Source organism: Manacus vitellinus, unplaced genomic scaffold (genome assembly GCF_001715985.3).
Source record: "Manacus vitellinus isolate BGI_N305 unplaced genomic scaffold, ASM171598v3 scaffold_29_pilon, whole genome shotgun sequence".
Lineage (NCBI taxonomy): Eukaryota > Metazoa > Chordata > Aves > Passeriformes > Pipridae > Manacus > Manacus vitellinus.
Window position 1 is genome coordinate 4,321,008 of NW_021940207.1, and position 15,259 is coordinate 4,336,266.

The 15,259-nt window shown below is 43.9% G+C and overlaps 1 protein-coding gene across 1 annotated transcript in view; it reads left to right on the forward strand.

Annotated features, from left to right (window-relative positions):
* Nucleotides 1–15,259, forward strand: part of LPP (LIM domain containing preferred translocation partner in lipoma) — a 311,735-nt gene that overhangs the window by 142,818 nt on the left and 153,658 nt on the right. Inside the window, exon 7 of the mRNA XM_029960801.1 lies at nucleotides 4,541–4,663. Coding sequence (XP_029816661.1) covers nucleotides 4,541–4,663 — 123 coding nt within the window. The remainder of the gene's footprint in view (nucleotides 1–4,540; nucleotides 4,664–15,259) is intronic.

A 15,259-nucleotide genomic window follows, 5' to 3' on the forward strand; every position in this document is an offset into this window, starting at 1 on the left:
TTCCAGTAAAACCAAGAACCAGGAGCAGAAGGTACTGCAGGCCCCCAGCGTTGTTTTGAGTCAAGGTATGACCTTTCATGACACCTTCATGGTGTTCATCTCCAGTCTTTCACTTGTGAGTTATGAAGTTATCAGTGACTTGTGATAGCACGGCATGTGGAGCAGGCTGATGCTACAAGGAAGGTTGCTTGTTTAGCTGTAGCTCTGCTGTCTTGGATGTGTCTGTACAGATAAAACAGCACTACATTTCCCACTAATGACAGCTCGTGTTCTGGGGACACAGCTCAGAGGATGAGCTGGTCACAATGCTCAGGAAACATGCTCAGCTCAACCTCCATTAGATGAGACTTGAGCAGGGCTGAGGTGGATGGGGACATGGTGGATATGGATGCTGGTAAATTGCACTGTGGTGAGCAAAGTCCTGATGGTCTCAAAGTATTCAGGAGTTTGGCCATTGCCTTGTCTTAGTAGAAAATACGCATTGGGACACTGGAGTTACTTGTAACTGTCCATGTCTTGTCAGCAGGTTGCTGCTGCAGAGTCACCCTCCATGTTTCTCTGACACATCCACACCACCAGGCATCAGTGTGATTTACTGTAGAGGCTCAGAGGCCAAGCTGGCATCCCATGTTGCATCTCTTGTCCCAGGGGCTAATGCCTGTCCTGAGCTACAGCACTGCAGGGCAGCAAACAGGGCATAGAGAGAGGGGAAAACAGAATAAAAGAGAGGTGTCTGGGTCTGGGTAGGGAAAGGAATTTGGAGCAGGAGCTAAGAAGGACATCTGGGAACCAGATTCTTCTCTTTGAGCCCACTGCAAGGAGCTGGCTTGGATAAACGAGAAGTGTTCTTGTTTCTCTGCTGGAAGCTCCAAAATTTGATAAGAATAGGTGATCTGGCATTGTAGAAAGAGGTGACATCTAGGGAAATCATTGTGCTTTTCATGTCTTTTAGCTTGGAAGATAGTCTTACAACCCTTTTAGAATAGTGAGGCAAAATTTGAGACCCTGCGTTGACATCTGCACTGCATGTTCTGTAATGAATGTCCCTTGGGGTGGTGTGGGGGGACCTGTGGCACTGACTGGTGTTGGGTGGAAGGATTAGCAAAAGTAAAGCAAATTTTCATCAGAGCAGTCGGTTGACAGGGCTCAGGAGCAGATTACCATCACAACTGCTCTGAGCTGCACACCAGGAATTCAGAGGCGAACAAACAAGCCAAGCAGTGAAGCTCTCTGCTGTTTTTCTGTCTTTTGACTCACAGCAGGGACTGAGCCAGGGGATAGGAGTGTAGGCGTTGCAGAAGTTCACGTGAGTGGATGGTCTCTGGTGTGAGTAATTTGTTGGACTAGGTTGGCTTATGTTTGCTTTTTGTTGAACTCACGTTGACTGAGCCAAAGATAGCATCCTTTTTCTTTTTAAACCCATTTTTCCATCTTCTGCTGGCTGAAAGAGGGGGTGCACAAGTGACATGTCTGCAACAATGCCATAAATCCAGACAGAAATAGAATTAGCAGTTCTTTCTGGTTCCGGTGTTTGTATCTGCGAGGTTGTGAGCTTAACCAGTCTGGGTTCCTCGGAGCAGAGCTGTGTCTGTGTGAACCTGTTGTGCCTTGGGACCTGGTGCTTGGGTTTTGTTCCAGAACAATATCATAAAACTTTTATAGCAGCGTCATGACAAAGAGCATGGGAAGAGAAATAACTTAACCCTCTCTTGCTGAAGTTGGTGTTGCAAATGCTTCTCCTGTTTCCCCAAATCCTTCAGCTGAATGTGGAGCACTGTGGAGAGAGAGAAGATGCAAGATCTGTGGAGATGGGGAAGAGAGAGCAAGCAGGAATCTGTCTTTGCACGGATTACCATTTCTTAAATGTCTTCAAAGTCCATTCCTGTCCCATTAGGCCCTGACACATATCAGTAGTGTTATTCGTTGGCACCTTTGTACTGCGTTGTGCCCCAGCATTTGTAGAATTGGGCTTTTAATCTATGTTGGTTATGTTTTAATTGAATAAGTAAATCTTCTACAGAGCCCCGAATCAACAGAGATGTTTCCATTCTATTTTATTTTATTTTTCTAGGTTTCCTAAGGACATTTAACTTTTACAACCTTACAACTTGTTCTGCAGTGTTTGCTAGTCAGCTATTGCATAATTGTTCTGGGGAATGAGAACCTGGGAATAATATGGCCCAGAAATGCTAAGAAGCAGAAATGAAATTGGCTGATCTTCTCATCTACCACCATCCCTTCTCTCCAGGGTCAGGGTGCCAAGAAGGTCCTGTGTGTACTCCAGGTTTATTCCTGGGCCTGCCATTCCCTTGATTTATCACTTCGCATGCTGGGGTCTTGGATGCCCTTTGCATCTCTCCTCTCCTTTCCAGGCTGACTTTTGGCTGCTTAGCTTAAAAATGTGCTGGAGTGGAGCAATCACAGTTTTTCTGTCTGGGAAGCCTGTGGCAGTTATAGGCCAACTACTGGAGGATGGAGAAAAACCAAACAAGAGCCATGAAGTGGAAAGGAAATTGTACTTTTGGAGCTATGAAAATCCAGGTGCCTACAGTTATCCAGGAGTAGGGGTCTGGGGTAATTCCTGTGAAAAATATTTCTTTTTTTTTTAACAATAGTTTGGATGGAAAGACTTTGGCTCTATAATAAAAATAGGCGAGAAGAGTTGAGTTTCTAAGTAGTTTGTAACCTGACTTTCAGCCTTTTAAATGGTGTGTTCTTGCATAAAGCACATTGGAGCTTCCATTTTCTTGTTAGTCAAGCCAATTTTATTGTAATCCAATAAAATTTAATAATCATTAGGAACTAATGAATGCCTCAGCACGTATAAGTTTGGCCAACTAACAGCCTGTCTATTTTGCATAGCCTGTCTCTCATTGACCAACTTGCCACTTATGTATCAGATTGATTACTGGGGAGTTCTGTAAAATAGGTAATGATCGAATACTCCTGAAATGAAATTTAAATAAAAACTATCTGGAACAGCCAGTGAGCCAAAGGAAAAGGCAAATTTTTGGCTTGGAAAATTGAAATAACTTGGTGAGAGTGAAGGCAAACAGAGCTGGATTGTCTGTGGGGAGGTGCTGGTATGGTCTGAACAGGCTTTGCAGTTGATATTAGGTGAGTTGTTAGGTAATTCTTTAATATTTTTATTGTTGAAGTCGTCAAGCTCTGAATGAGCTCTTCACTGAGCTCTGTGCTTGCACGTACGTGGAGAGACTCTGTCTGGGGGATTTGCAGATAAGTAAAAAATGGAAAGACAGAAGAAAATTAACTCATGTTGAGAAAAGACTTTCAATGTAATGTTTCCCTTGACTCAAGAACTTTGGTTTCTTTGCATGCCCTAATTGTGGGCTGGCTCAGTGGGGCTGGCTCCTGGTACCTACTTCCAACACTGTAGGGATCCTTAACTGGTTTTCTTAAATTTCACATTCCTGATGGAGCTGCCTAACTTCCAAAGCACTGAAAACATTAAGGAGGGTTTCCTAATCTGTACCTGCCTTTGTGCCCTGTCAGGATGTATCACTGTTGGGTTGGGCTGTACAGCACAGAGGTCCTTTCCAGAAGTTTTGGACTAGGTTAGTTGATCAAAAACAAAGCATGGGAATGAGTCCTCTTTTAAAATACTTATTCTAGCAGGGCTTGCAGTGCAGCCATTGAACAGTGGCTTGGGGATCACATGCTCTCCTGTGGTGCTGAGACCTGGGTTTTACTTTTTGAGGTGGGTGGTGGTGGTGAAGATTCATGTCTCTTCCCCTCCAAGTGAGCATCCCTTGTATCCAGCCTGGGTACAAGTGGGGCTGGGCATAAAGAAAGCATGGAGAAAGCAAAATGCATTGAATTAGAAAGGGTCCTGGCTGCATGTTGGCATTTTTCTCTGGGCTTTCCTGCATAGTAGCCTTTTCACAAGGACCTTATTTATGCTATTTTCTGACTGCTTATTGCAAATCACACCCTTCACCTTGAATCTCCTAGAAATGGATTGATCCTTTTCACTCTTCCTTGAAGGGACTCATTTTTCAGATGAAATTTGTGAAGAAGTGTTGAATCAGAGAGGCACAGTTACCAAGAATTGATTTAGAATAAGAATAGGTGCATGTGGCTGGTGGCTGGCCACTATGGCTTGCAGTTCATTTCTGTTTGTGCTTTACCTGAGGTGAGGACATGGCAGAGGAGATGCTCTTGGGATCCAGGTTCTCCAAGCCTGTCCCCAGCTCTGTTTTCCCAGATGGGTATTCTTGGTGTCCTGCCTCTTCACCTCAGCAGCGAATTGCTGAATTTCTAATCCTCCAAGTCAGTTTAACACAGTGTATTTCATTCACATTTCCCATTGTGGGAAATACATGAAGAAAAGCCCCAAAGCAGCATAAGTCCCTGTGAGATGGAGGCTTGTTGCTAGTTCTGGAGGGAACTATAGCATTTCAGCCTGTTTGTCCCTGAAACTGGAGAGTTAATTGTTGGGCATGGTGGCAGCTTTATGAGTAAGAAATCACGTACCAGGCCAAGTGGTTTGAATAACTGGAACTTTTCTTTCTTCTTTAAGGTGAATCCTGGTGGCAAGACGCTTGAAGAGAGGCGGTCCAGTCTAGATGCAGAAATTGACTCTCTGACCAGCATCCTGGCCGACCTGGAGAGCAGCTCTCCATACAAACCTCGGACTCAACAGGTTAGTGGCACGTTGCATAAACAGAGAGTGGGAAAGGGGCCAGCATTGACTTCTGGAGTCAATTTGCTAACTGCTTGGTATTTGTTGTGAGCAGGCATGCCAGTTCCTCCTGATAGCATCCAGATGTGGCTGTCAATGGGGAGAAGGGCACAGCTGCTCTGAGGGGGCACCGGCTCAAAAGCTGCCACACCTCTGAGCGAAGGGCCTCTGATCCTGATTGTTAAATTGCCACGGAGATGTTAGAGAAATACTTTCAAAATTGGCATTTCATTCTCCTCAACTTTTAACCAACAATAGCTTGTGAATTAAAACCTGCTCAGTTCACAAGTACTTTTATGCTTTTATTTTCTTGTCATTTTTCCGTTTTGTTAACTTTTATCTGTCATGCTGCCAGAAGGATCCGGATATTTGCGTCTCAAGTTGTTTTCTTTTGTTTTTTGTCATCTAATCAGTGGCGATGAAGTGGCTTGGACCATAGCTCAGCTGTCAGGGTGGCTGTAGCCCAGCAAGGCAGACAGGAATTCACACTTCTCTTCTGTGTCTAGACAAGGACTGCAGGAGTGTCAGTGGCTCGGCTAATTTTTGTCACTCATCCTAGGTAGTGCTTGAGTGGAGCTATTTAAGTTCTGGTGAGATGTCATCTATCTATCAGAGGAAGTGGTGACACTCTGGTGGCACTTTAAAAAAGGGCAATTCTTGGGATCTCATAAAATCTTATAAAATCATTCCAGATATGTTTGTGCCCAGTTGTGTGCCATCGTTCCTTCCTAATCTCATGACTGGTCTCATTTCTTACATGTCTGTAGGGATGTATGCAGCTATATATATGCTGTATTAACCTTACTAAAACACCTAAAGTCAAAAGTATCAAAGGGATAGGTGAGTGATGGGTGCACACCCGTATAAGCCTTCTCTTTGGTTTGTGGCTTTTTTTCGTTCTTTTCATTACTGCATTTCTTTTAAGTAGCTGAGAACTGATACTTTTGGAGCAGAACTAAAGTAGTGATCAGAGTCTCTTTAGAATTGCACATGTTTAAGTCTGTGAACTGAGCAAAAGCAAAGTGAAATCAGATTTGGGCACTTTTGGAAGTGTCCATCTGCCACAGAGACTCTGAGTTTCCCATCCCTTCTGCAGGGACTTCCCTATTAAACTCTTCTTTCATTCTAGCAGCATGTGCACAGTTATTGCATAAAATTACAGAATTGTGCTTGAAAAACAGTCTAATGTGGGTTAGTCAGTCAAAAAGAGCAACAATGTAAACCAGATACCATTCAGTGCTTTTCCCAGTGAGTTTTTGTTGTTGCGACAAATGAGACAAGTTCTGCTCGGGCACTGCTTTGAGTAACCCACGTTCATTCTGTTCGTGTGGGCCAAACACACACAAATGCACACTGTTACTGGGAAATGCTTTATAGTGTCGAAACACTGCGAGAGTTAACTGAAAGAGATTTGTGCAATGCCCCTGGGCAGCTCCAATATCTTTGTAGTAACTTCTGTACCCACTTCACTGAGCATTTGCAGTTTGCTGACATTGCTGACGACTGCCTCCTGATACTTCTTCCTTTGGGATCTGGGGTTCTGTGAATAGGTTGGTTTTTTCACTTTTATTTTGCACCTTTACCATTAAAAAAGATAAATAAAAAAATCACAGCACTCACATGCAAACTTCTGCAGGTGCCTTTGAGTTTCTTTAAGATTTGAAGTCATAGGCAAGTTCGGGTGTCAGCCTCCAAGATGACATATGCTGTTTGGGGCACATGCTCGTTCCCATGGCTTTTTGCCCACAGCTCAGATGGGTGCTCTGCAGACTTTTCCCTCCTTACCCAGGATGGTGAATCTCCCAGGTGCATTACACACTGTGCAATCCGGTGGGCAGAAGCTGAATTCCATCTCTGAGATCAAATCCTAATTTCTTTTGTTCAGTTTATCAGGCTTTTCAGGACTTATTGGTTAACATAGTGATGTCCTGTGAAAAGTACAGCTACAGCAACTTCTAACTTGAGCTGTTAGAGAAAGAAAATGCCGGAGTTGGATGTATCATCTGCTGTAATTAAAGGGTACTCAAACAAGTCCTTGAAAGGTGGAACTAGAACGTAAAGCTTTGATATTTTCCTTTGTTTGATCTGTACTAAGTATTAAAACTGGTGAGTCATTTGATGGTCTTATAGTAGGATAATAGATTAGGCTGCAAATTGTAAGGTACTTACTCAGAACATCAGCACATTTATTGGATTACACCTTAGCTGACCTTCCCAAATTTATCGGGTTAATGGCTGCAGATAGGAAAATAGAGTTAGGACTTGTTTTCAGAGAAGACATTTTCAGTTGTGCTTATGCAGTTAAAGCATTATAATAATTTTGTAGGAATACCTTGCCCTTGGGGATATTCCTATTCTGGAATAAGAGAAATTTTATCGTTAGGTTCCTTTTTTATATTATCTTCAAGACAGTTTTAAAGCAACATAAGCTAAATGGTAACATAGTCCTCTCTCAGTGGAGTAGGAGTGATAGCAGGGTAATGACAAGCAGTTTATTTAACATACTTTGCCCATTGGCATAAATTCACACAGAGGGAAGCTCTATTGATCTTTGGTATGAGTTCAAGATTGCAAAGAGACACACTGCACCAGGAGGTGCCTCTGACACAGAGGGATGTGTGCCCTCTGCAGTAGGTCTGGAAAGTCCTCAATGTTTCTCAAAATGGGTGGGCCAATGCCAACCCCAGACAATGTCCCTTAGCCAGCAGGTCTGCTGTTGAGGACATGGATGAGTATGCATCTCTGCACCATCCCTGCATTGCTTATCTCTAAAAACGTTTTTTGTATCCTGGGTAGGTGACAAGGACACTTCCATGAGCTAAAAATGACCAGGGAGAGAATTTGGACACCTGTGGTCAGCAGTGCCCTCCTTGTACTTGGTGGTCCTGCCTAACTCAAGGCAGCTGAATTGGAAAGCAAAGGTAGCTGATGACTGCTTCCCATGCCTTGGGCAGAGGAGGTGGGATGTTGCTGCACTGCAGAACTGTGTTGCCCTCTCCTCTGAAGTGATGAGTTTGAAGAGCATTTTCTCAACATGGATCCTTTATGGAGCAGAAAAGGCCTTTCCTTCACATAGCAGCAGGGTTGGTGGGAGAGGATCCTTCTGCAAGTTGGGTATCCCAGCAGGAGTCAACCTCAATGTCTCTAAACCTCAAAGTGAAAGATTGTCTCAGGCTTCATGTTTGGAAAGTTCTTCTCTCTATCTTGAGGCAGTTGTTGAGAGAGCCCCCTGCAGTAGAGGTTTTTTAGCCACTGAGTTTACTTCATATTGGCCATCAATAACATGTGGGTAACTTTCAATCACTATAACCTCAGAGCCAGGCTGAGTCCATGTCTTGCAAGTGAAAGTCTCTCTGAATCACAGAACCAGTCAGAAGTGATTAAAATGCAGGCTTTACCTTTCAAAATTGCACATCTCTAAAAGCAGGGAAAATTACAAGGCTAAATCATCATCTTTAGCCTCAACACAACAGTATCTGAGGATGTTTTCTGTCATGTGAGGTGGTGTAGGAGAGACTGTATTCAAAGAGTTCAACTTGAACTGAAGTTTTAGAAAGGACCTGTGTGACCTTCACTGTCATGACGAGTTCCAGCCCTCTGGTACAGTGAATTGAAATGGAGAAGATGACCAAGATGATCTCAAAATTACCATGACTGCAATGTCATGTGAGATTTAGCTTGCCTTGGGTATTGTTTGAAGACCTGCAGATGCATTATGAAAAAAAAATCTAATTAATATTTTCCTCCCGCTTGGTAAAGCTTGGAAGTGCTAGTGTGATGAGTAAAGCACAGAGCTCCTCTTGTGTAGCTGCAGTGTGTTTCTGTGTACATATCACACCTTCTGAATTGCAGTAACGCATTGAAAAGTTCAGGGGCAGAGAACCCACTGTGTCTTTCATTAGTAAAAGGAGGCATTAGTAAAAGACAAGACATTAGGTGCATAACTTTCATGGATGGAACAGGGGCTAGTCCTAAATTGTCTGAACCCCTGTGTAGAGGCCTGGTGAATGCTATGGTCATGGGGCTCCTCTCTTAAATGGTATTTTTATCCCAGATTTTACCTGTTCTGCTTAAATCCTTGCTTAAGAGATCAGTGCAGCAAGACCTTAAGAAAAAAAAAAAAAAAATTTCAGCCCATAAAATAAATGTTTGCATTTTTTGAAAAACAAGAAAACTTTGTGGCTCAGGAGAAAGGGCTTCCAGCAGAGACTGTGAAAATGAAATACTGGAAATAGCAGCACACGTAAGCTCAGGATTTTTTGTCCCTGCTGTGAATTATGTATTGAATGCTGATTGCTTTGTCTGGAATTGGACACCTACCTTCTGAAACTCTTGAGTTTTATCCTGAATTTCCAACAGAATATCTGTTTGGCAAAATAGCACTTTGTGGGAGGTGTACCAAGTAATGAGATGTACCTGGTCTGAAGGTATTTAATATTTTTTTAAAAGCAAATACTGTGTTGCCAATATTTGTGATGTATTTAAATAGCAAAAAAACTTTCTTGACCACCCGTCATGGTCAAGATGAAATTTATTTGTGTACAGTTCTCAGAGGCAGCTTGATCTGGAGGTATCTGGGCTGGCACTCTGGAGACCTGTGTCATTCCCAGCTACCACCACTGTGTTAAATTACCTTAAACGTAGCATTTCCTCATTGCTTCCTCTCAAAATCTCTTCTGTAGCCTGGGAACCTCTTCAGTGTGATTTGCCTCTTACTACCCATGTGTATGGCATGTAGCAGTGTGGAACCATGGTCTGGGTTGAAGGTGATGTGGTTGTACAAATAGTGGAAAAGAGAAAGAAATTATTTTTTTCATCTAACAGATGGGGAAAATCAAGGCAGAGTTAGGCAAGATACCTGAAGGTTCATGCCTCTATCCCTGCCTCTGTGTCATTGCCCCTAGTACTAGACATCTGCCACTATCCAACACTGTCAACTGAAGTGAGCAATATTTTGAAGGAAAAGAATCTTATTCTCAATGTGAGCTACAGAACAATAAAAAAGTAAAGAAGATTAAATTAAAAAATCAGTGATACATTTTCATTATGTTCCAAACATACTGGGAAATAATGTCTTGTAATGACTGGAGTTTAAAAGAGATTTAAATGTTTGACAGCGCTGGTTGTTATTCCATCACTTTTTCTGACAACCAGTTGAGGATAATAAAAGCAGTGAAAAGGCAATGGATGTATTTTCTTTCAGAATGATGGGACAGGATTGAACAGTATCAGCTGTAGGATGGCAAACCATGGAACAAGGCAAAATGTCGAGTGCTGAAGACTCCTAGGAGGACTCTTCCATGTGAATTTCTAATTTTAGTGCCCCACTTAGAGCTGCGTCAGGAATGCACAGCTAAGAGTTCGAGTGTTTTATCTTTGTTTATGCAGAGCTGTATCTCCAACCATGAATAAAGCCTCATACTCAGCAAGGAGCAGCAGATTCCCCCAGCTTAGAGAAAAATCCTTATGATTCCTCTTGGTTGGGGCTATGAAAAAGAGATTACTGAATCTGTACTAGAAACAGTCCGTGCAAATTTGCTAGTCCAGGCTTAGAGTCACTTTCATTGTTCCTGGTTTTTGCCTGAGCTTGGCTGCTTACATTGGTACGCACCGAAAGGATTTTGCAAGTGCAGTCCACGGAGTATTTGCTAGCATCCCAGTTGTTGTCAGGAATATTTTCCCTTTTTTTGAAAAAGAAAATTTAGGGGTACAAACAGATCGAGATTGATGTGGTGGGTTCAGAATTAATTCCTCCCTCCTGTAGCATTCATGTTACAGAGAGTTTTATGGTTCCTCAGTTATGGGACTCGGGGGGATATGGCTGTTTCAGATGTTCAATATGGGCTGAAGTCAATGGCTTAGCTTCTACCATCTTCACATGTGATATTTGAGGTAAATAAAAGTTCCCTGGCCTCTTTCTGCTGGTCTGAGCATGTCTAATCTGTGGGCACCTGCACAGCTTTGCCAAAGAGCCTTCTGAATCCAGCAGCACAGCAGGGTAGCCAGGCAGTGCTTTCCCAGTTGCAAAAGATTCTGTGTATTTGTTCACTTGAGGTCTGTGCATTTTGGGTTTTGTGGGCTTTTTAATCTCTTTGCTTGTAGGACAGAGAGGTTCATTGGGAATAAGCCCATCTGCTGAAACTGAGAAGCATCCCCTGTCCATCCTCAGGGGTTGATAACCTTTTAGTAGGACCATCCAGCTATTTCAGAGCTTCTGTGCTACATAGTGCTTTTCCTGAAGGCTTTCAGTGCTGCCATTTTGCCACTGACTTGGATGGCTCATGTGTACACAGAAGGATGACAGTGTCTCACAGAGGTGTGCCCAAGCTGACCTTGAGCTGGTGAGCTCCAACACTTGTAAGCAGCATCAGAGGACTTGTGCAGGCTCACTGCAGGGCTGCTGGCTGGGGTGTTCTCAGTGGGCTGTGACACTTTTGCCATAGTCATGGACATCAGGAATTGCATGGGCTGTTTTAAAGATGGGGTCAACTCTGAGAGCTGCTCTCCTGCTTCTGGGTGCAGCACACTGACTTTGTGCTGTTTGCAAAATCCGTTACTGGAAGTAGAAAAGAACACATCCCGTCTGGAGTAATTTCAGTAGGTTCCTCCCAGCAGTCAAAAAGCAAAGCCTTTATATCCAGAAACCCTTCCTTCTGTGGTTCCCCTCTCCAAAGGCAGAGTGACATTCCCACCCTGCATGAGTGGTGCTTGAGATGGTCTCAGGGTTGAAACTTTCTAGGAGCACCCCTACGGGTGCACTGGCTGTGAGCAGCACACGTCTGTCACCATTCCTGACATGTCTGCAGGTGGGAACACACACAGCACAGGGATGTTCAGCCACCTATGTGTGAGCTGGGGGGCACAGCCAGGAGATGATTTCATGTATGTTTGGATTTGTTCTTTCTCTATATGAAGGGGAAAGCTTCCTGTGCTCATCAACTCCAGCCGGTGCGTGCAGCAAACTGACTCTGCTCTGATTAGCAGATGCTTGAATCTGTTGCATCTGCCGGTATGTATTAAACCTTAATCCTTTTGATAAGAGCATGTCCGTGAAGATTTTTAAAGAAAGTTTTCTGAGATCCCAGATTATCAGCTTGTCACAGATGAACAGGATAAGAGTGACCTTTGCAGGGTATTATTTCTTCCTCTTGTACTGTCATCAGAGGGAAAATAAAGCAGCACTACTCCTGCTGTTTCTTTTTTCTGATATATAATCAAGTTCACAGTAATATCAGTAAGGTTTTCTTTTCCTCTTTCGCCTTTCTCTTTTTTTGCATCCATTTGGGTTTCCTGCCTACGTGCTTGGCTACAGCTTTAGATGACGACTACTGTTGGATATATTGGACTTTAAAATCTGTGCAGGCATCCCAAATTTGTGTGCGGATAAAGATAAACATTTACTTTGGGAACAGCGATAAAAAGCAAATAGTACCTCATAATTTGATCTTTTTCTCATTCTGCATTTGTGATTGTTTTGCCGTGAGTGGTTGAGAGCAGGGCTCTTATTCTCTAAAGCTGTTCAAGGCCTTCTACCTATTGTTATGTTTTGTTTTCTATCTTCTTCCCCACCACGGGACCAAGGCACTGTATACCATCATCTCAGGAAACCTGTCATCATTTCCCCATCCTTGCTTTTTGGCACTTACTGTGGTTTGGCACTCTTCTCAAAGGGACCCGACATACTTCACAAGCTGTCCGTGTGTCCAACCAGTGAAGAGCAGCTGCCTCTAGGGCAGAGACCTGTGTTTTGTTGGGACACGGACTCTGCTTGTGTTCTTTCATGGGTCGATGCATCTGAGTGCTTCAGCGGCGTCAGATTTACCACCATGACAGCAGCCCTGTGAAATAGGGAACTGTACTGGCTGTCTCATGGGCAGGAGAGGAACCAAGGCACTGGGAGATCAAATATCTTGGTTTGTGCCTGGGTCAGCAGAGGAGCTGAGGTCACAACATGATAAATCCCTGTCATGGATTTATCCTCCTCTCATAGCACATGTGAATGGATGGGGGGAGGTACATGAGAACCTCCCCTGTCAGGAGGATTTAGAGAGGTCTTGGGTGTGGAGAACTGCATCCATCTCTGCCTTGGAGTGAGTGAACCAAGCAGGGGAAATAAAAACCTTTATGTTTCTTCTGTGGGAGGGTGTTGCTTGATACTCAGCTACAGTTTTGTGATTTACGGTCAACAGACTTCTTGATGTGATGCCTTGCCAGCAAACCCACAAGAATTCAAAACTTCAGGCCCAGAAAGTTGTGGTGTCCAAGACCTGTATCATCACTTTCTGATCTACCCAGCACTCCATAAGTGGGAAGTTTTTTCCTCCCAGCTGTGTGTGGCTGGAAGTTTAACTCAGTCCTCTGGCGCAAGGCGGTGATTTCCCCACACTTGCGGCAGCCACTCTCCTGTCCAGTGCCTGCCAAGGAAACAGTTGGAGAGTTTTGAACTAAAAGCGTAGTTGATTAATTCTTCCTAATCAGCACCCGTTGGTGTCCAGCAGTTGGCTGCTCCCCATATGTGATTTGAATTCTGTGACCACTTTTAAGTGGGTCTAAGAGAGGGATTTATGTGTGAAGAACTCAGTACCAGGCAAGAGGGACTCAGATCCGTCTCGGGGAGCTGCAGCGAGGGGCAGGAGGGACTCAGATCCGTGTCCTGCGGAGCTGCAGTGAGGTGTCCTCGCTGTGGCCCGTGGGCTGGCCCGTCCACACACGTTCACAGTGAGCTCCCAGCCCGCCGCGTGTCTTGCAGGCAATCTGAACTTTTGCTCTTCCAGACTGTGCTGTAAGCAGGATCTCTGACCTGGAACATGGATTGTTTGGCTGACATACACAGACAAATGCCAAGGCTAATACTAGGGGGAGAAGGGAAGCAGGAGGGGCAGTCAGGAGAGGTAACAAATGAGAACAGGAAGGGTCAGAGTCTGCTCAAGACGCAAGACACAAGTCCATAGGAAATCAGGCTTCCTTTGCTCTGCTCTCTATGGTTTTTGTTCCTTTTGTGTTGTGTTTTTCTCTTCTGCACACAAGAGGAACCAGCTGCATTTCCCTCTCTGCTAGGGAAAGGAAATAGTTCAGAGCCAAGGGAACAGCACAGCAACTTATAGAAACACCTGCATGGCAATACATCACTTGGGACTTTGCTCCCACAGTGGCCTGTGCTGGACATATTCCCCAGGCCATTTCCACCAAAGTGGGAATGATGACTCTGTGGTTCGTGCATTACGCTCACAAGGAGGGGGGCATTGCCTTGGTGTGCCTTTGAATTGTCTCGAATCTGTCCAGAGACCATTGCAGGGCAGGCATAGATCCTGCTGATGGGAGTTACTGTTGAGTTGTGCTCTTTAGAAGAGGAGGACAGCTACCTTCTGCAGTTGTAGTTTCTAAATACATCTGAAAGGTGGAGGGTCAAGCACACTGGGAAACCCTGGCATTTAAAGTATGGCCTTCTCAAATTTGTCCTTGTTGTTTACTGGTGCCTGTTTGCATGAGCACTTGCAGCTTTTCATACATTGTGCCCTGAGGAGGAAGAAGTTTGATTCTTTTGTTCTGCAAATGGAGAACTGAGGCACAGAGAAACCATGCAGCTCATCTTAAAACAGGGCCTTGGGCAGACATCAGTGACTTTCTGAGATAGTGTTGGCTGGTCTGTACTTGTCTTGTTTTTGTGAGGGTCTGCCCTACCTCTCTCTAGGGAGGGAGAACCTCTCCCTAGAACCCTTGATGGCCAGTCCAAAGGCAGGGCAGATCTGTTCCTGGCCTCATTTCAGGCAGGGCCACCTGTAAGGATCCAGAGCCCTACAGATATGTGAGAGCTGGTCGTGCAGTTTCTGCATCAGACCCTGCTATCAGTGTGTAAATAAACACAATAGATTTGTAGCCTGAACATATCTCAGGATCGTTCCAAGATGTTCCTAGTTCAAAACCTAGTTCATTAAAGTAAGAGGCAGAGGCATCTGTGAATGGTTTGAGGGGCTCTGTCTATATTTTCTCTTATTGATTGCCTTTTGCCTTCCTGTCTGGAACCTTTTGAGAGATAACTGTGATGCTGAAATGCATTGTCTCTTTCTGTATATTAAAGCTGCCTAGGCTAAAAAAAGCCCTAACCCACACCCAGCCTGTATCTGAAAGTCATGAATTGATAGATCCTTGCTATAGCTCTTCAAATAACTGTAAATTACTCCAGGCTGTTACAGTTTCGTTGTAAGGAAGTTCCTTCCTTGACTCAGACTTCTTTGCATCACAGTAAAATGCAATTAGGTGACGTACTTATTGTGGCTTGGAAGCACTTACTATTCTCTCAGCCTTATGTTATCAACTTTTACTCAATAGCAGGCTTGTGGACTGTGTCACTGTGCCTGTGTTAGCATATATTATCACCATATGGTGTTTCAGTAGTGAATAGGAAACTTCTATGAGTATGTAAAAGAGGAAGAAATGGAAAAAAAATATTACAGCAAGATAAAACTAATGTGCTGCTTCACTGCTGAAAGTAAGCACTCTAACTAACTACTGTTTCTATAGGAGATCAATAATGTGTTGGTCCAATGAGTGTTACTG